General features: G+C 47.1%; 2 protein-coding genes across 6 annotated transcripts in view; both read left to right on the top strand.

The window, feature by feature from the left end:
- The window catches only part of LOC127510588 (gastrula zinc finger protein XlCGF8.2DB-like), a 445,238-nt gene that overhangs the window by 226,466 nt on the left and 198,552 nt on the right, over positions 1-20,220 (top strand). The window lies entirely within an intron of this gene.
- LOC127510603 (gastrula zinc finger protein XlCGF57.1-like) overlaps positions 1-20,220 on the top strand; it is a 29,770-nt gene that overhangs the window by 928 nt on the left and 8,622 nt on the right. For 3 of the 5 annotated variants that reach the window (XM_051890377.1, XM_051890376.1, XM_051890375.1), the window contains one exon: positions 1,719-1,867. In XM_051890377.1, coding sequence (XP_051746337.1) covers positions 1,783-1,867 — 85 coding nt within the window. In that variant the 5' untranslated portion in view covers positions 1,719-1,782. Of the gene's footprint in view, positions 1-1,718; positions 1,868-7,326; positions 9,067-20,220 lie in introns of those variants that run through there. The other 2 variants (XM_051890379.1, XM_051890378.1) reach the window with 1 other exon arrangement.

Here is a 20,220-nt window from a genome sequence, read left to right as displayed (position 1 = left end):
TATTTCACATTTTTTAAGATTTAACATTAATCCAGAAGATTTGGAAAATATAGATATACATTCCAGGGCCATTTTAACTTTTGTTTTTCATTTCTCAGAAATAATGCAATGTCAGCTGCCGATTGAGAAATTTTGAATTCTTTATGAAATATTTTCAGGCCCAGAAAGTTTTGATTATTTAAAACATGCATAGAGAGAAAAACAGAACTAGTAAAAACAGAAAAGGAGAGATTGGACAGCCTTGGCTTATCCCACTATGAATCCCAAATCTTTTAGAGGTTCCCATATTAATTATATAATATCAATATATTATTCCCAAAACCAATACCTTCCAGAAGTGTTGTTAGAATTCAACTGAAAGTCCATCTAGACCTGGACATTTATCCTTTTTCATATATTGGAGAGCTGACAGCAATTCCTTCCTAAGGTCAGAGTCACAAAGGTTTTTGAAGGCATTGCTAATCAACGGAATAAAGTCTTGAATGTCATCAGTAAACAACTTACAAATGTCATAATTAAAGTAAGACTGATAAAGTTTTTCATAAAAGGAAATAATAAATGTGGCATGAGGTGTTTTTAAAGGGTTAGTTCACCCCAAAATGAAAATTCTGTCATTATTTACATGTCGTTCCAAACCTGTAAGACTTCGGAACTCTCAGAGTTTTCTGTTCCTCCATTGACTGCTGTTCCAACTGACAATTTGATGCTTCAAAAATTTCATAAAGAGATCGGAAAACTAATCCATATGAATCGAGCGGTTTAGTCGATATTTTCTGAAGAGACTTGATAGCTTTTTATGATGAACAGATTTAATTTAGTCTTTTACTCACAAGTAAACATTGATCAGTGAACATGAACAGAAGCTCAACCGAACTGGAAAGATGCACAAGAACAAACTAATTAATGACAGAATTTTAATTTTGAAGTGAACTAACCCTTTAATATATAATGCAGAGAAAGAATTTTTCTAAATATTCCTTTTTTCAAGGGCAAAAAATATATATTTTCTATCCATCTAGCTCTTTAATGCACAAAAGCTCCATTGGCCTTGCTAATTAAGCCATCAAGGACTGAAGCTTACATTCCTGTTTTTGAGAGTGTTTGAACTTTCCAAAGATTATCAATTTTGTAGTTCTGTTTTTATGCAATCTCTATCCTTTTTTAATTCCTTTGTCCTATTATCCTTTGTCAATTCTCTAGATTTGAATTTAAATAACTCTTATTCAGATGCATAGTCTGACTTCACTAGTGAGACATCACTATTACTGCTTGTAGTAAGACACGTGATGAAATCCTTTTCATGATTATCTTCTGAGATAAGTGAGTCTTCTCGGGCATGGAAAAATCCATATTTGACTGTCCATGTTCACGAGGCACATAGGTTCCTATTAACTTGTTTTTTTGCCCATTAAAAGGTGGGTTCCAGCTCTTTTTTTTTTTTTTTTAGCGAGTAAAAACCTCCACCATAAAGGCAAAGTAATGACCTATTGATTAAAGTTCTTTCTTAATTGGAGCAGGTGCAAAAATGCAATATTTTATATATCTGCAGTTATCATAAAAACTTTGTTAAAAAGTCATTAAATACCAAATATAAATCATAAATATGAAGTATCTGTTAATGCACTGACTACTGAACTAGGGCTGATTGAGAAGCACCCTGAGATTTAGTTTGGATTCATTTTTCTTTCTGTTAATTATTCTCATCTTTATCATGACAGTGTCCAAACACACAGGAAAAACTGCTGGTGAGGCACCTGAGATCCACGTCACACTATTATAAAGATGGCGTTTATTAAAGAGGAGAGTGAAGAAAACAAGATTGAAGAAACGTTCAGAGTGAAACAAGAAGATAGTGAGACACAAACAGGTTGGTTTCATTCTTAAGACTGAACTCAGTCATTTGATCCTGTTTGAAATGTTTACCTCTAGAAATGAATCATATTTAATATATAAATATCCACGTCGCATGTGGACAGACATGTTTAAATCACATGACCAGACATATTTATGCTGCATCAAGTGCATCTGAGAAGATCCTACTTCCACTTTGGCCTTCATTAGAACAACGTTAATTAAATTTGGAAAATATTATAAAAGTAGCCTAAACTAAACAATTATTTTCTGTAACGTTAATAAAAACTTTGAAAGTCGTGAATTTATATTATGCAACTGCATCTAAAACAAAACAAAGCATTTATTTTTCTTTAAGAAAACAATTAAATGTGGGTGACCAAAGTTACATCTTATTTCTTCTCATCCTTAACATCGCTGTATTAAACCTGAGTCTTGCAAACACAACAGTTTTAGAGATGAAACCGTATGAAAATAATATTGATGTAGAAGCACCAAACCCTGGTTGCAAGCCTAAACTTGACATAAACGGTAAACTTGTCCCTCAAATCTGATTGGTTGATTGGAATGTTGTTCCAGGATCAACAAAGATGTTGATCGATGTTCAAGGGGAGTGAATGATAACAGAATTTTTGAAAATGTCAACAAATAAATTCCATCCTTGATAAAAAAAAAAAATTTAAACAATTTTTCCAAAAGCAGATGCATCATCAACCAAGTCTAAACAAACAACAAGACCACTGTGATACTCGGTACCATGACACTTAACCCATGGTGTGACCGTTACCTCACTACAGAGATCGTCTCAGGTTACGTATGTAACCATGGTTCCCTGAGAACAGGGAACGAGACTCTGCGTTTACTGCAGATGGGGAACGTCGCACGTGAACCGATGTCTGAAAGCCAAGTATCAAACCTCTCCAATCCTATTGGCCAGCGACAGCCTATGACATCATCATAGCGCAACCCGGAAGTATATAAGGAGCACCTAGAGAATCAGTCAGTATCTTATCGTCTGAGGGACTGTTCAGCAGGCAGCCCCAATGCATGGCTAGGCAACGCAGAGTCTCGTTCCCTGTTCTCAGGGAACCATGGATACATACGTAACCTGAGACGTTCCCTTTCAAAAGGGAAGTCTACTCTGCGTTTACCGCATATGGGGAACGATATACCCACGCTGCCATGCTTGAGGGGAGTGCATGCCACAAAGGCTAGACAAACGTAAAGCAGTTTCAAGAGAAACGCCAGCAACTCACCCTCGGGTCACACCAAAGGCTGTCAGTGTTCCCTACAGCTAACAGCCCAAGCTATAAACCTCAAAGAGGCCTTCCGCAGAAGGCCTACCAAGGCTGCTCCATGGCTTCTGGGACCAAATCTTCTGCAGAAAGAAGGTGCCTTTAAGGAAATGTGGCCAGGGATCCAAAGGAACCCCAGCAAGTCACTAGAAGGGGGACATAGTCACCCCAAATGCCACCAGGGAGGCCGATCTGGTCTGACAGAGGACAAACTTAGTCTTTGGCAGACATCCTGTCTGAATACAGAGTCTCAACAACACGTTTTTCAGAGAAGACAGCAAGTAAGAGTGACTGCAAAAGGCAGTAAGCAACTCAAACCTGCGCGAAGAGATGGGCATCCTGGGGAGCAGAACTCAGCTGAGTGCTCTAAACCCTCTTATTAAGGGGAGTATACTCTGCTCAATCCTAGGATCTACTCAGCGCCTGATTATTTGCACTGAGGAGGCTGTGCGCTAGAAAAACCCTGATAAAAGGGGAGCACAAACCAGCCTGGGGGCTGGTCTTCAAACGGGAGGCCTCATGGAAGCCTTTAACCAATGACCAGCTTAGGGAGCTAAGCACTATACATGACGACCCTAACAGGGGAGTACAAAGCTCAACCTAACAGATAGACCATACTGTAGGCACATAATCATGGATGCCAGAGAGGGGCCTACAACATGACAAAAGTTCTACGTGGAATACAAACTCATACATGTTATACTGCTTAGGTCACAACCCCAGAAGTGGGAGTGGGAAAAACCAAGGGCGGCCTGTCAAGGCCGCGCACCTTGAACACCAGTCTTGCTGGAAGCAAGAATCAACCATATGACAGTAACAGCAGATCAGACTGTAGAGTGCCCACATAACAGTCCACCTAACACAATCTAACAAGCAGCGTACTCAGTAAAAGCACCTTTTACTCTTTAAAGCAAGAGGAGTACAACATACGCCATCATGATCTAAAGGAGGCCCAAAAACGGGCCTACAACTTCAGAAAGACACGTGGCGTCAGCTCGTGGCAGTGTTTCAAGCTTCAGGGAGGACAACAACCGAACTACAGAGAGGTTCACTAAATCAACTCAACCTGGGGCCATGGCTACCCAGCAGTGTACTCAGTAAAACACCTTTTAACTCTCTAAGCGAGAGGAGTACACATTACATACACCAACATGCTCTCAAAGGAGGCCCCGAGGGCCTACTACTTGTAAACACGTGGCGTTAGCTAGTGGCCACTAAAGTTCTAGGAGCAAAATAGAACCAACCTACGTATGAGGTAGCTATTTAGCTCAACTAGAGCTAAAGGAAAACGGCACAAACCAACAAGCCATATACTCAGTAAAAAATCTTTCACTCTCTAAGCAAGAGGAGTATAACATATGCCATCACGTCCTCAGGAGACCACAAGACAGGTCTATGATTCCAAACAGACACGTGGCATCAGCTCGTGGAAGTGCTACCAAGCTCAAGGGAGCAAATGTAGAAAACCGAACCGCAGTAAGATTTACTAAACTCGCCCTGAGTTTAGTAAAAACTCAGCAATGTACTCCGTAAACACTTTACTCTCTAAGTGAGAGGAGTACGAAAAACAAACGCCAACATGCTTAACAGGAGACCCAGAAGGCCTACAACTCGCAGACACGTGGCATCGGCTAGTGGCTAATATGTCCACACAAGCCGTCAGGCCATGCACTCAGTAAAACACCTTTACTCTTTAAACAAGATGAGTACACACTCCGCCACAATACTCTGCGAGAGGCCCCACAGAAGGCCTACTCCTAGCAGAGACGGGCGTGGCCAATGGCGGTGATAGAACAAGGGACTGTTATAAAGGGGACCAAGCTCAAAGGGGACCAGCTCTAAACCCAATAAACAGTTGTGGGTAACTAGCTTAGCACATCCTGAGCTAAGTCTACACATTCCAACAGGCAATGTACCAGCACACAATTACAGGGGGGCACAATAACATGCTACCATGGTCTGAGGGAGGCCTAAAGATGGCCTACTACCTCAAACAGACACGGGCATAGACCTGTGGCAGTGTTAAACTAAGTGAGCAAAACTCATGACCCTCTACCAACAACGCTTGAAAACACAAGCTGCTATACTAGAAGGAGGCTCAATGCATTAGAGCCTACAACTCCTATAGTACAAGTAATATAACTGTCGTGGCAGTGATCCAGCTAGAGGGAGCTAACAGAACCAAACTGAATGTGAGGTTCTCTACACTCAACCTGAGTGTGCAATCCAACAGGTGATGCACTCAGAGAAACCAAAAAACCCTAAGCGGGGAGTACAATAGAGCCGCACCGGCCTGACCCGCTGCCGCATATGCCCTGCCGTTTAAGTGTGATGTCACTTTAAGGGGCTTAGACGGCAGGACCGGAGCTTTCAGTGTCCATGCGCTCCCCGTGACGAGATAGTTCACAAACGTCTCATCAATAGAAGGCATTGACACATACCCATGCTGGCTCAATCCCTCAACATCAGCGAAGTTCACCCGCTGATGTCGATGAATGCAAGCCGAGTATGGGTTCTTCCATGCCTTCTCAATCTCAATGTGAAGATCAGGAAGGAATGGAACGCTCACGGGAGCTACCGGGCCATGGCCAGAAAGGAACCGCTCGTCAAGCCGTCCGCGTGCGGTTTCTTTCCAGACGCGCTCCCAAGGCAGCTGCAGCCTACCAGAAGCGTGTTCCATAACCTCCAGTTACTCAGCATACGCTGGGCAGGGAGGCTTAGAGGAAACAGTAGACTCACCTGCTTCTTCCTCAACCGCCATCTCCTGCTCTCTGGGGCTGGCCGCCAGAAGAGCACTCGCTCCCAGATCCGATGACGTCAAAGAAAGGACATCATCGTCATCCAGGAGCTCATCCCCATCAGCCGCTGGGGGCTGAGAAAGATTGACACCTCTCTCAAACTCCGCAGTGAGCTCCACCTGCGAGCCCCATGATTTTAATGGGAAAACGCTCACAGTTAACACAGACAGAAAACGCACAGGTTGTGTGTGTCCTCCAGTGTCAAAAACCTTGGACACGGGTCAGCACACTTCCTGAAATGTTTGTCAGACATTTTAGAAAATATTCCTTACCGGGTTCAATAACAATAGCAAAAAAAAGAAACAACAGTCCCAAAAGATGTAAAGAAACTGACTGATTCTCTAGGCGCTCCTTATATACTTCCGGGTCGCGCTATGATGATGTCATAGGCTGTCGCCAGCCAATAGGATTGGAGAGGTTTGATACTTCGCTTTCAGACATAGGTTCACGTGTGACATTCCCCATATGCTGTAAACACAGAGTAGAGTTTCCTTTCGAAAGGGAACAATGTGGAGCTGCTCTGAAATAAAATCACAGTTTTTAAGGTCAGACAACAATTTCTTTAAAACAGGGCCAGACTCAATACCTTCCATAGTACAGAACTCCCAGTGATAGGCAATGGCTAGTTGGTGTTTTTTGCAAGCGATTTGGTCAGGTTTTTGAAATTTATATGTATTTTTTCTTTAAAAACCTGTTTTGCTTTGTACTGCATCATCCATACATGGGCCATTTTGCCTGATGCATTCAGGGTAGTGAATCATTAGGTGATGTTTTGAAATCAGATTACTAGAAGGATACAGCTCCCTGAACAGTGGGTGATGCTCTACTATCAGATGCTTCAAAAATGTTGTCATTCCTTTAGAGTTGTAAGGAGAAAATACAATATTAACAATCTGTAAGAGGAGCAGCATCAAATGTCAGTGCTTATCTCCCTCTGGGACTACATCTCCAAATATGGAGAGGGATGTTCCTAAATGGTCAGACTTGGGCAGTTATTTTTTGTCCAAATAGCCATAGTTGAAGGCATACAGTCTTTAAGGAATGGAATTGCAATGAGATTGCAACTCATATATTCAAAAAGTAGTTTCACTTCATACTGTGCAGCTCCTTCTAGGATATCATGCATAATATCCAGCACAAAATTCTCAGATACATTGAAGTAAGTCAAGGTATTGAGTATGAGAGGGCCAAAAGCAGACCTGACTCAAGCTGTGTTTAATAAGGATTTGATAAGTGCCAGCTTGAAGGTTTTTGGGAAGTCTCCAAAAGAAAGTAAAGCATTAACAATAAGACATTCTAAGACTACAGGACACATCTGTAACACTTTATTTTACTGTGTCCTTGTTATACCATTTGTTTTTTGTTTGTTTGTTTGTTTTTAGACCTGATGACACTGAAACAGAACAGCCACGAACTGAATGAAATGGAAGAGAAAAATCAGAATCATCATGATTTCAAGAATAGAGAAAAATTCACACAGACTGAAAAGACATCCTCACAAAAAACAGCTCAGAAGACCAAATTTAACTGCAATTACACCTGCCCTCAGTGTGGAAAGAATTTCGCTCAAAAGAGACAGCTTGGAGACCACATGAGGATTCACACTGGAGAGGGCCTTTTCACCTGCCAACAGTGTGGAAACAAGTTCACTCGAAAAGGAGCCCTTAAAAGGCACATGAAAATTCACACTGGAGAGAAGCCTTACATGTGCCAACAATGTGGAAAGAGCTTCACAACAAAACTAAACCTTAAGTATCATATGAACATTCACACTGGAGAAAAGCCATTCCCATGTGAACAGTGTGGAAAGTGTTTCAGCCGTAAAGTAACTCTTAATCAGCACATGAAGATTCACACAAAAAGGGACTGTTTTGTATGTCATCTGTGTGGAAAAAGTTTCACAGACATGAAACGTCTTAACATACATGTAGCAATTCACTCTGGAGACAAACCTTTCAAATGCCAGCAGTGTGGAAGGAGTTTCCGATTAAATAAACACCTTGAGAGTCACATGAGAATTCATACCGGAGAGAAGCCTTTCACATGCCAGCAGTGTGGAAAAAGTTGCAGTCATAAAGTTACCCTTAAGAGTCACATGAATCTTCACACTGGAGAGAAACCTCACATATGCTCTGAGTGTGGGAAAAGTTTCAGATACAAGGTAACCCTTAATGCACACATGAGTGTTCACACTGGAGAGAAGCCTTACGGATGCCCTCGGTGTCAGCAGAGTTTTGCATATAAATCATCTCTTGAAGCCCACATGAGAAGTCACACTGGAGAGAAGCCGTTCCCCTGCAAACTCTGTGGGAAGAGCTTCTCAGAAAGAGGAAATCTTAAAACTCACATGAGAGTTCACACTGGAGAGAAGCCTTACACCTGCCCTCAGTGTGGAAAGAGTTTCACGGTTAAAGGAAACCTTAAGAGTCACATAAGAGTCCACACTGGAGAGAGGCTTTTCTCTTGTCTTCAATGTAAGAAGAGCTTCACACAGAAAAAAGACTTGAATTGTCATTTGCAAACTCATTCTGGAAAGAAATTGCAGTGTTCTGATTGTGGTAAGAGGTTTGAAAAAAGGTGTTATTTCAAAAATCACCTTTGCATTCACTCTGGAAGACGATTTAATTGTGATCATTGTAGTAAAAAATTTATTTTGCCATTACACTTACAGATACACCTGAAAAGTCATGAAAATGTGAAACCCTATTTGTGTCATTTGTGTGGAAAAAGTTTTAAATGGCCCAGCAATTTAAAATGGCACAAGAAAATACGAATATGTGTAAAATCAAAACTATGTTCAAATCGCAGCTGAATGTGACAGAGATATGATTGTTCTCCTTCATTACCACTTTTATTTGCATCTTTCACCTCTTTATACTTTGCCTTGAAGCTTTTTATTTTCTTTTGCCATATACATAGTATATATCCACTTATCTACACCTAATCACCCCATTTGCTATAGTTTGAGTGGTTACGGTAAATGCCTTTTAATTTCGATTGTATAGAGACGGCACTCACATTTCATATATATTTATACCTCAGAATCAAATTTTAGTTAAACTTTTGCCTTGCTGTGCCATGTAAATGACAGATTATAAATAAAAGGACATAACTTTAATGAATATTAACATTGCACTGCATTATTTGATTTGTTCTTAGCACAGGTAAACATATGTTTTCAATTAGGACTTGAATATGGTTACTGTTGGGGCTCTTCTGGTGACATCTGGAAGCTGGCTCCAGCTGTGGGTTGTGTAATGGCTAAAAATTCTATTAATCCTTTTACTGATACTTGGTGATTCATTGGTGGCATAGCCTTTCAAAGTATATTTCATAGTATGCGCGAATACAAATTATATTTATGCCACGCTGTGTACGCATACCTAAGCACACATGTAAAAACCATAGTATACTGTGGGATCAGATCTGTCTTTTTTTTTATGCCGTAGAAATCAGTTTGTCACGTGGAATACAGTGTTGGGGAAAGTTACTTTTAAAAGGAATGCATTACAATATTACATTACTCTAGATAGTCCAAAACTTTGTTAAAGTGCCCGATTCACCATTACGAACACGGATCGTGGGACTGGGTTCGCGGACGGCGCGCCCCGCCCACCCGAAATTTTTGAGGGGCCGGCCGACGCGCTCCCCCGACCCTCCCCGGCCCCCCGATACGTCCTGAGTGGTTTCGGTCGGCCTGACCCCACCAGGGGTCAAACGGGAGCGCCCCCAAATCTGAGACCCTTAAAGGCAGTACCGCCCTCATCCACAGTGTGGCAAAATCACCGTCCCGGTCCCAGATTATTTCAATGGGCTTCTCTGCTGTTCTTATAATCTGGGAGCGGTCACTTTCTCGATTCCCCCCGTCCCTCGAACCCATTATTTGCCCGCTTACCCACTATATTGGACGAATGACCAGCTGACCGCTCCCAAGCCACGCCCCCGTCCCACGAACCCATTATTTGCCCGCTTACCCACTATGTTGGGCAAACGATCAGGTGACCCCCCCTGACCGCTCCCAAGCCACGCCCCCGTCCCACGAACCCATTATTTGCCCGCTTACCCACTATGTTGGGCAAACGATCAGGTGACCCCCCCTGACCGCTCCCAAGCCATGCCCCCGTCCCACGAACCCATTATTTGCCCGCTTACCCACTATGTTGGGCAAACGATCAGGTGACCCCCCCTGACCGCTCCCAAGCCACGCCCCCGTCCCACGAACCCGTTATTTGCCCGCTTACCCACTATGTTGGGCAAATGACCTGTTGCCTAATGTTGAACACTGCAGTTCCATTGGGATCACTTTACTGGGCCACTGGGATGATTGTTCACTAACCAGTTAAACCATTGCGATTCAACAAGTTGAACCGTAGTTCCTGTCGTGATAAAAACCACTTTACTGCGCTCGGCAGGCCCCCCCGAGTCCGTGGCACCGAGTTTCGTGGTAAAATTCCGCCGTCCGCGAACCCGTTATTCGGTACAATGGAATAAACCTAAAGTGGGATCTCCACATCTCAGCCCCAAAGAGGTCTAGAGAGTCAGGACTTGCGCTCCTGTCTACGTCTCAGCGCCCCCTATCAGAATCCAGAGTTTCGAGGAGATCGGAGAACCTCGAAAATTTTCGGCCAAAAACCTCCCCCTTACAGATTTTTTGGGTGGAAAAATGAAGCCGAGCCGAGATACGGAGATCCCACTTTAGGTTTATTCCATTGAACCGAATAATGGGATCGCGGACGGTGGAATTTTGCGACAAAACTTGCATCTGCCGACTCGGGGGGGCCTGCTGAGTGCAGGTAAATAGGTTTCATCAAAATATTTTTTCAGGAAAGGTTAAAAACAGCATGTCCGTGAACCCGTTATCTGGGCCCCATTCAATAACCTGGAATCGGGACGACTTGGTGCGGACAACGCAAAAACATCCCAGACGTCATTTACAACACCTCTACCGTACTTGGCGCACTCAGTCGGATGCATTCCACTAAGTTTCGGGCGATTTGGGACCTTCTGGTACAAACGGGATCCGAAAACAAAAAGGCATCCCGCTTCCCAATTATGTAGTGCGGCCCCATAATGGGTTCCCGGACAAAGTGTTTATAGATGCTTTTTCACATTTTATAAATTTTTTTATGGACGAAACCACCCGTACCATGCTTGGCGCACTCTGCCGGACGCATTCCACTAACTTTCGAGTCATTTGGGGCTTTCTGGTACGAACGGGATCCGAAAACAAAAAGGCATCCCTCTTCCCAATTATGTAGTGCGGCCCCATAATGGGTTCCCGGACAAAGTGTTTATAGATGCTTTTTCACATTTTATATATGTTTTTATGGGCTCGTTCGACGGGGCCCCTCGAGACCTTTCCAACGAGACCCTCCCCGAGCTCCGGGGCCACTGCGTTCCCGAGATATAAGCGGGAAAACCCAAACGTTTGACCGCCCGTAACTCCCGAACCCTGCGGCCCAGGACCTCGGGAGAGGGCGCGTTCGACGGGGCCCCTTGAGACCTTTCAAATGAGACCGTCCCCGAGCTCCGGGGCCACTGCGTTCCCGAGATATGATTTTTTAAATTTTGGGTCAAAAAACGCCCGTAACTCTGGGACCCATAAAGCTACCCTGGCAGCACCGGTCTCGTTCGAACCGTCTAATCGAGTTCTACGACCGGTTCAAATTTCAGGACGATCCGCCGCGTCTCTGCGGAGGTATTCGACTAAAACGATCCGGCGCTTTTCAAAATGGCGGCCCCCATAGAAACGCTCTATTCTCAACCAACTTTTGCTCATAACTCGGGAACGCAAAGCCCCAGAGCGCTCAAACTTTGGTCAAAAACTCCCCTCTGTCCCACGACCTGAACACATCCGCCGCGGGCCCTCGGGACGCCCCCTGGCGGATCGCGGATCCGCGGGGTCCCGAACTTTCGAGGGCTCAAGCTCCCGAACCCGGGGGCCCCCGGGTTCGGGTGGCGCACTCTGCCGGACGCATTCCACTAACTTTCGAGTCATTTGGGGCTTTCTGGTACGAACGGGATCCGAAAACAAAAAGGCATCCCGCTTCCCAATTATGTAGTGCGGCCCCATAATGGGTTCCCGGACAAAGTGTTTATAGATGCTTTTTCACATTTTATATATGTTTTTATGGGCTCGTTCGACGGGGCCCCTCGAGACCTTTCCAACGAGACCGCCCCCGAGCTCCGGGGCCGCTGCGTTCCCGAGATATGATTTTTTACATTTTGGGTCGAAAAACGCCCGTAACTCTGGGACCCATAAAGCTACCCTGGCAGCACCAGTCTCGTTCAAACCGTCTAATCGAGTTCTACGACCGGTTCAAATTTCAGGACGATCCGCCGCGTCTCCGCGGAGGTATTCGACTAAAACGATCCGGCGCTTTTCAAAATGGCGGCCCCCATAGAAACGCTCTATTCTCAACCAACTTTTGCTCATAACTCGGGAACGCAAAGCCCCAGAGCGCTCAAACTTTGGTCAAAAACTCCCCTCTGTCCCACGACCTGAACACATCTGTCGCGGGCCCTCGGGACGCCCCCTGGCGGATCGGGATTCCGCGGGGTTCCGAACTTTCGAGGGCTCTAACTCCAGAACCCGGGGGCCCCCGACCTCGGGGTTGGGCTCGTTCGACGGGGCACGACGAGCCCTTTCCCCGAGCTCCGGGGCCAAAGCGTTCCCGAGATACAAGGCAAAAACCCCAAACGTTTGAGCGCCCGTAACTCCAGGACCCCGGGGCCCAGAACCTCGGGGGAGGGCGCGTTCGATAGAGGCCCCCGAGACCTTCCTTCGACCCGAATTTCAGAATTTTCCTCCTCGGCGTTCCCGAGATATGAGCACAAAACTCAAGCATCCCAGTTCCCAATTATACAGTGGCCGCCAAATAACGGGTTCCCAGACACGGTGTTTATAGATGCTGTTTCATATTTTATATAAAGTTTTATGGATTAAAACACTTTAACTGCACTAAGCACACTCAGTCGGATGCGTTCCACTGACTTTCAAGTCGTTTGTAACCTTCTGATACGAATGGAAGTCGAAAAAACAAAGACATCCCAGATATCATTTATTTAGTGGCCGCCAAATAATGGGTCTGCGGACACTGTATCTATGCAATTTGTTTCGCAGCCAAAAAAAAGACAAGAACACAATTAAAAGAACATTTTTTTTTAATTAAAACACAATAAGAACTTTTTTAAAAAACACAAGTATATAAAAACACATAAAAACACATGACATTTATAAACAATTGAACAGTAACTTCAACTACAGTTGGAACAGGAATTCATTGTTCCGCAGGCTCATCTTGTCCTGGAATACCGGTGGAAACAGTTCATCTGAAACACAAACCATCAATTTAGTTTTACTTATTGAGTAACTTCAGCACTATTAGGATCATGACGATCAACGGATTCTTACTCCATATCTGGACGAGGCTCTGCTCCTCCGCAGCCGTAGCCGGTGAGGCCAGCACCTGAGGTGTTAAGGCCCCCGCCCGACGCAGTTCAATGTTCGGCCAGGCGTCGGGCGGGGCCTCGGGCTGGGAGAAGTCGGCGACCAGGGGGATGGCCGGCTCTGAATCCCGTAAGATCTTGAGCTTCCCCGCGGTCACCGACCTCTCCAGTGACCTCACCGTCTTTGAAAGTGTTGACTCCTGAAACATTATAAAAACAACATTTCAGTATTCTTTAAACAGAAAGCTATTTGAAACATTAACGTAAAACAACCAGTTTTAAGACTGACTTACCGATATGCCCCTGTGGCCTCTTTCCAGGTGCCTCTCTATGTACTTGACCAGCTTGCCGCAGAGTGGACAAATTAAATTGGCCAGCCTCACTCTGTGGCGGGCAAGCTGGGCCAAGAGGCCCCTCTGTTGTTGATTGGCCACACCGTAGACCGCCCTCAGGTGTTTCGTGACGTTGACGATCCACGTCGGGCACATCGGACACTTGACTGCTATATGAAAAGACAATTTAATATGAGAAAATTGAAAAAAAAACAAACGTTAGAACACACAGTGTACGACGCAAAATGTGTTAATACTGTGTAATAAACGATTCGTAACACTTTGTGATGGCACAAGGAACTAGGATCACAGAAGAGATCAACTTACCGGAGCTGTATCTGTTCGGCATGATCTGTAAAGAAGAAGAAAAAAAAAAAAAATGTAATTTTATAACATTAATAAATTACTGTACCGATCGATGCCGAAAGATTTACATGCGTACAATTTATAATAAAACAAATGTATAAAGATAAGGTCGGATGACCCTCCGGGACCATGGCCTTAAATAACAGACCTGGATGCTCCGATTTAGGCCGGAAAATATATATATGCAGATTATAATTCATCAGAATCTCGCGATAAAGCTTTATGAGCAGTGTGTGCTGGTGAACTAACCCCAACTGTACCGACAGAGGTCGAAGAATTTACAAACGTGCCATTTATAATAACACTTAACTGCATAAATTAAGAATAATATGACAGATTATCTCACCTTTCTTGATGAGTCAGCATCAGTAATGAGATCCACAAAATGGCGGTCGTTACACTCCCCTTTTTTAACCAATAGCGGCCCTTATGAACAAGGAACGCCCACTAATCAAAATGCCCCGCCCACTTTAAATTTTTTTTTTTTTTTTTGCTTTTTTTTTTTTGGTCAGTATCATTTTGCCCTCAATTTTTTTTAAATTAAATGTGTATAAGAAATGTGTTTTGCATCAAAAAAAGACATGACAGTAGGAACTTTTAAAACATTTATTGAACAACATGACAACAAAAACAGAACAACGAACGTAAAAATTAATAAAAAAAAAATCCGTTTGTTTCCTCTGCCTCTTCGAGACCTTCAGAAGCATCATGCGCTTCATAGGCGACAGCTGGACCCGAGGGAAGCTCTTCCTTGGCGTGGCCACCTTTTGCCTTGGCTTAGGTGGCCTAGGTTGCTCCTCAAAAAAAAACGAGAAAGGCAAAGAGTCAGCAAACACACCTACTCGCCGCACAAACGGTTAAACGAGCCCCCCGTGAGAAGACGGACTTACGGAAGCGGATTCCCTCGGGTCGCGATCCCCCGACGGGCTGCCAGAGGGTGACGAGCTGGAGGAGGTCGGCGGGCTGGCGGCGGGTGTGGGCTTCGGCCGCCCCTTCGCCGACCTCTTTGTGGCCTTCGGGGGCCCCGGGGTGGTGTCCTCACTGCCTCAAACAGGCGGCGGTGTTCGGCCGCCTGCTTGGCGTCCAGGTTGAGGGCGTAGAAGCGGTCAGCTGTGGAGGTGTCGTGGCACATGAACTGTGCCACCTTGTGCCGATCCCCGGGGCTGTGCGAGTTTCTGGCCTGTGCGGAGAGAGGAAAGAATAGTTAGAAACAACAAACACATGCACGTCGGAAATTCACATGGCAGAAAGCCGTGGGGGAACGCTTACGTGAGTGGCGATGGAAGTGCGTATATCCGTGAACGTCGGACTTCCTGGGAGGCCCAGCCCAGCCCATGCTTCCTGGAAATATTGATTCAGATTCTTGCATGAGCTGGGCTTTGAAGTAAAAAAAAAAGTAGTGAGGGTTCTCACCCCCCACTAGGTAGGGCCTCATCTCCAGGAAGTCCTTCATCCACCCGTACTCCTCGGCACTCAAGGCCAGCTGGGCCGCCCCGAAGGCCTGGTTGGTCTTGTGAGAGGAAATCTGCGGAAACAGAGACAAGCGAGCGGCGTAAGAGGGAGAACCGTGCGGAGAGAGAGAGAGAGAGAGAGAGAGAGAGAAATAAAACCACTCACGTTGATGATGAAGCACCCCTCCTTTGATCCGGCCTGGGCCGCCTCCACCTCCCCAATGGTCATGTTCTGGAACACCCCACCGCGATGCCCGTATATGCAGGCAAAGTAGGCGGTGAGGTGTCTGTAGAAGGACCATTGGAGCGTCCTGTCGGCCGTCTCTCGGAGACGGGCTGCGAGAAAAGAGGGAGAAGCGTTAAGTGTTAAGGCGTGTGTGGGAGGTTGGAGGAAGGTGAGAGGAGGCAAAAACTTACCCAGAATATCAGGGATGGCGGCCTTGGCGGAGGCGACACACTGGCAGAGAGTGGCCTTGGGGATGAGGCGGCCCTCCTTGGCCTGCTTGACCCTCACCTCGTGGACCTTCACTCTCCGCCGCACAGACCGGATCATGTTCTTTATCTCCCGGTTCAGTCCAACCATTACCGTCCGGGAGAGTCGGCAGGTGGGCGGCGGGGTCTCTGCCACGTAGGCCAGGAACTGGGCGACATTTTTGAGGTAATGGTGAACCGTGGGCTCCGCGATCTTGGCCTGGTTGAGGCTGTTCAGCCATCCTCGCCATGTGGTTCAGGAAGCCCAGGCTGGCCAGGTCGGTCTGCCCCGCCACCATGTACCCGATGAAGTGGCGGATCCGGAATATTTTGGACGCCACGTTGTTTACGAGCCTCGGCCCGGGATCCGCGCCCTCCTGGTGGCCGCGGTACTCCTCGAGGAGGACGTCTGCGAAAAGAGAAAACACACAAGAACAATGGGGTCAGAACAAGCAAAGCCGCAGAGCGAGACAGGGAGAAGCGACAGAGCGCGGTACTCACTCAGGGTGCTTCTCCTGCTGCTGAGAGGAGGAGGTCAACGCCCTAGCCGGCAGCTGAGAGGAGGAGGTGGACGCCTTAGCCGGCGGCTGGGGGGCGGGGTCCTGGGGGCCCTGGTCCTGGCAGGCCGGTTCCTCCAAGGGGAGGGCCAGGGGCTCGTCATCCTCCGCCTCTCCCTCCTCGGGGGACCGAAGAGAAGACAGCAGCCGGCTGGTCACCCGGGAGAGCTGGCTGGAGGGGGCGCCCCGCGACCTCCTCTTCAGCAGGCGGCAGCGGCGAGTCACCTGCCTGAGCGCCTCGCTCAGGGTGTCCACTTGCCTGCGGAGGTCGTCTCGCTCGTCCCGGGCCTTCCGGCAGCTGGGCTTGTCACAGGACCTCTCCTCCTCCCCCGTCGCCGCCTCCTCCTCCGGAGCAGTGATGGGGTCCTCCAGATCCTGCACCCCTTGGAGGTCCAGAGTGGAGACCATCGCAACAGCCGGGTTGCTCGCCCGCAGCTTGGCCAGACCCTCAATAATTTTGTTTTTTTTGAGGGTCTCCATGGCCTGCCGGCGGACTGCGGCGGTGGTCTCCGTGTGCGAGGCCAGGTGGCGGTCCATCCGGGAGGTGTATTTGCCGCAGGCTGGAAGGGGGCAGGTGCCCTTGCGAACGTCCACCCTCCCGGATGGAATGGCCAACAGCAGCTTTCTTTCATCTTTGTTCCGTACTCCGTGGCTAACAACCAGGTGCTGGCTCAGCTGGCTGTAGCCACGGAAACAAAGCGGGCAGTCGCTGGTCGGCATGTCCGAAGATTATCGAAAAACAAATATAAAATACGATCAAAATAATAAAAAAATATATAATAATAACGTATATAAACAATAATAATATATATATATATATATATAATATAAGATAACTACTAATTACTCGCAGGTGTAAAACAAAAGTGCGGAAGGCGTCAGCAACCGTGGTGCAGGTGTATAGGTGAGGGTGTGAGGTGATGTAGGGTGTGGTGTAAAATGAAAAAGATGTAAATGAATGACAAAGATTGTCGGGGCAGGAGCCTTTTATAGTCTTTTCGGGTCCAACCTCAGTTCAAAGGGATGGGAAAGAGGATCGAGGAAAAGGCCAACCAATCAGGGATGGGAAATGAAGGGATGGGAAATTGGATCCAACCTCAGTTCAAAGGGATGGGAAATTGGAACGAGTATTGCATCATTCTTCCCATGTACAGTGTTTATAGATGATATTTCACATTTAATATCAGTTTTTACTAAGCACACTCAACCGAACAGATTCATCTACTTTCCAAGTCATTCGAATGCTTAATTGGCATAGAAAAGGCGGTGTCCGCGGACCCGTTATTTGGCGGCCACTACGTAATTGGGAACTGGGATGCTTCTGTGTTTTCGGCTGTAGTTCCCGAACCCAGAGGCCCCCGACCTCGGGGCTGGGCTCGTTCGAAGGGGCCCCTCGAGACCTTTCCAACGAGACCCTCCCCGAGCTCCGGGGCCACTGCGTTCCCGAGATATGAATTTTTTAATTTTGGGTCGAAAAAAGGCCCGTAACTCTGGGACCCATAAAGCTACCCTGGCAGCACCGGTCTCGTTCGAACCGTCTAATCGAGTTCTACGACCGGTTCAAGACGATCCGCCGCGTCTCCGCGGAGGTATTCGACTAAAACGATCCGGCGCTTTTCAAAATGGCGGCCCCCATAGAAACGCTCTATTCTCAACCAACTTTTGCTCATAACTCGGGAACGCAAAGCCCCAGAGCGCTCAAACTTTGGTCAAAAACTCCCCTCTGTCCCACGACCTGAACACATCCGTCGCGGGCCCTCGGGACGCCCCCTGGCGGATCGCGGATCCGCGGGGTCCCGAAATTGCGAGGGCTCTAGCTCCCGAACCCGGGGGCCCCCGACCTCGGGGTTGGGCTCGTTCGACGGGGCACGACGAGCCCTTTCCAACGAGCCCCTCCCTGAGCTCCGGGGCCCAAGATATAAGGCAAAAACGCCAAACCTTTGAACGCCCGTAACTCCCGGACCCCGGGGCCCAGGACCTCGGGGGAGGGCGCGTTCGATAGAGGCCCCCGAGACCTTCCTTCGACCCGAATTTCAGAATTTTCCTTGGTACGTGGGGCCCTCTGTAACCACGTGTCAAAGAGCCGAAATCCTCGGATTTCGGGAAGTGCCTTAAAAAAAATCAGCAAAAATATTCAGTGAAAATTAAAAACATGTGCTCGTCCCTTTTCTTGACCTTTTGACCCTGAACGAGGTCGTGGGGCCCCCAAACTTTTCAGGCCGACTCCCATCCGGGAGGTGAATTTGCCGGGCCCCTTGATAGTTGGAATCTCAAATCTCTAGGTCCCGCCCCCTAGTGGATCGGCCCTTTCGAAGCGGCGTCCGCGAACCCATTACGGCAAACCCATTCAAATAATGGGCGAGTGGGATTTTGCTACAAAGGTCCCAGGGGCCCCAAATTTCGCACGGTGGCCCCTGGGGGCCCCCCGAGCGACATACCCAAAGCGCCTGGCCCTAGGGCGCAGGGAAAAAAATTGGAACGTCGTAGAGTTTCGCGCTTCGGGGCCCCGAGTCGGGGGCCCCTGGAGAGTCGGCATCTCAAATCTCAAGGTCCCACGACCTTTCGTCTCCTTGGCTTTTTTGGCCTTTTGACCCCTGAACGAGGTCGTGGGGCCCCCAAACTTTTCAGGCCGACTCGGGGGGTCGTGACGAGAAGAAAGATGGCGCCCCCTAGTCGATCGGCCCTTTCGAAGTGGCGTCTGCGAACCCATTACGGCAAACCCATTCAAATAATGGCCGAGTGGGATTTTGCTACAAAGGTCCCAGGGGCCCCAAATTTGATTGGGGGGTTCAGGAAGTGCCCCGGAGCGACATATCGAGAGCGCGAACCGATCGGGGCGACTTTCGAAAACGGCCACCAGGGGGCGCTCCGCGCGCAAACCGACGATGCGCGTCCCCATCGGACCACCGGGGGCACTTCCTGTAAATTTAGTGGGTAATCGGACAAATAATGGGTCCGTGGGACGGGGGGGGCGTGGCTTGGCAGTGGTCAGCGGGAGTCACCTGATCATTTGCCCACTATAGTGGGTAATCGGGCAAATAATGGGTTCGTGGGACGGGGGCGTGGCCTCCCGCCCACCCATGGATGGACCAATGGGGAGACGGACAAATAATCAGCTTTTCGCTCGGTGTCGCCCCCTAGAGCGGTCCGTAGAGCCAGTATTCCGGGGTAATCGATCTGCGGTCAGCGGGGGCGAGGTAATCGTAAAACGTCTTTTGGCCCACCTAGCTAATGGCAATTTGGGTTCCAAATTCGCCCTACGATCCCTCCGAGTCATTATCCGCCCAATGTCCAATTATTAACATGGGGTTTTTTCCACGAACCCACTATATGTACTTCCTCCCTAAAAAGTAACTAATTGCATTACTTAGTTACTTTTTATGAAAAGTAATGTTACATTTGTCTTCTGGTCTTCAGTTTGCGTCACTTTTTCTTACCTGGGCTGGGCTTTCTTGTTTATTTTTTGAGTGAAATGAATAAGCCTCAGGATAAAGGAAATGCATATTTACGCCTGTATAGTAGAGGGCACAGCTCAAACAAACCTTTTTAGCTGTGCTACCATTCTAGATTAAAGAAGAACAGGATACAGGAAAAGGAAGTTCAACACTCTTATTTATAAATCTAATTTAAAGTAATTTTTGCTTAGTAGT

This window comes from Ctenopharyngodon idella, chromosome 4, assembly GCF_019924925.1.
Source record: "Ctenopharyngodon idella isolate HZGC_01 chromosome 4, HZGC01, whole genome shotgun sequence".
NCBI lineage: Eukaryota > Metazoa > Chordata > Actinopteri > Cypriniformes > Xenocyprididae > Ctenopharyngodon > Ctenopharyngodon idella.
The sequence above is the reverse complement of the archived record's forward strand: the minus strand, read 5'-3'. Positions and strand labels throughout refer to the sequence as shown.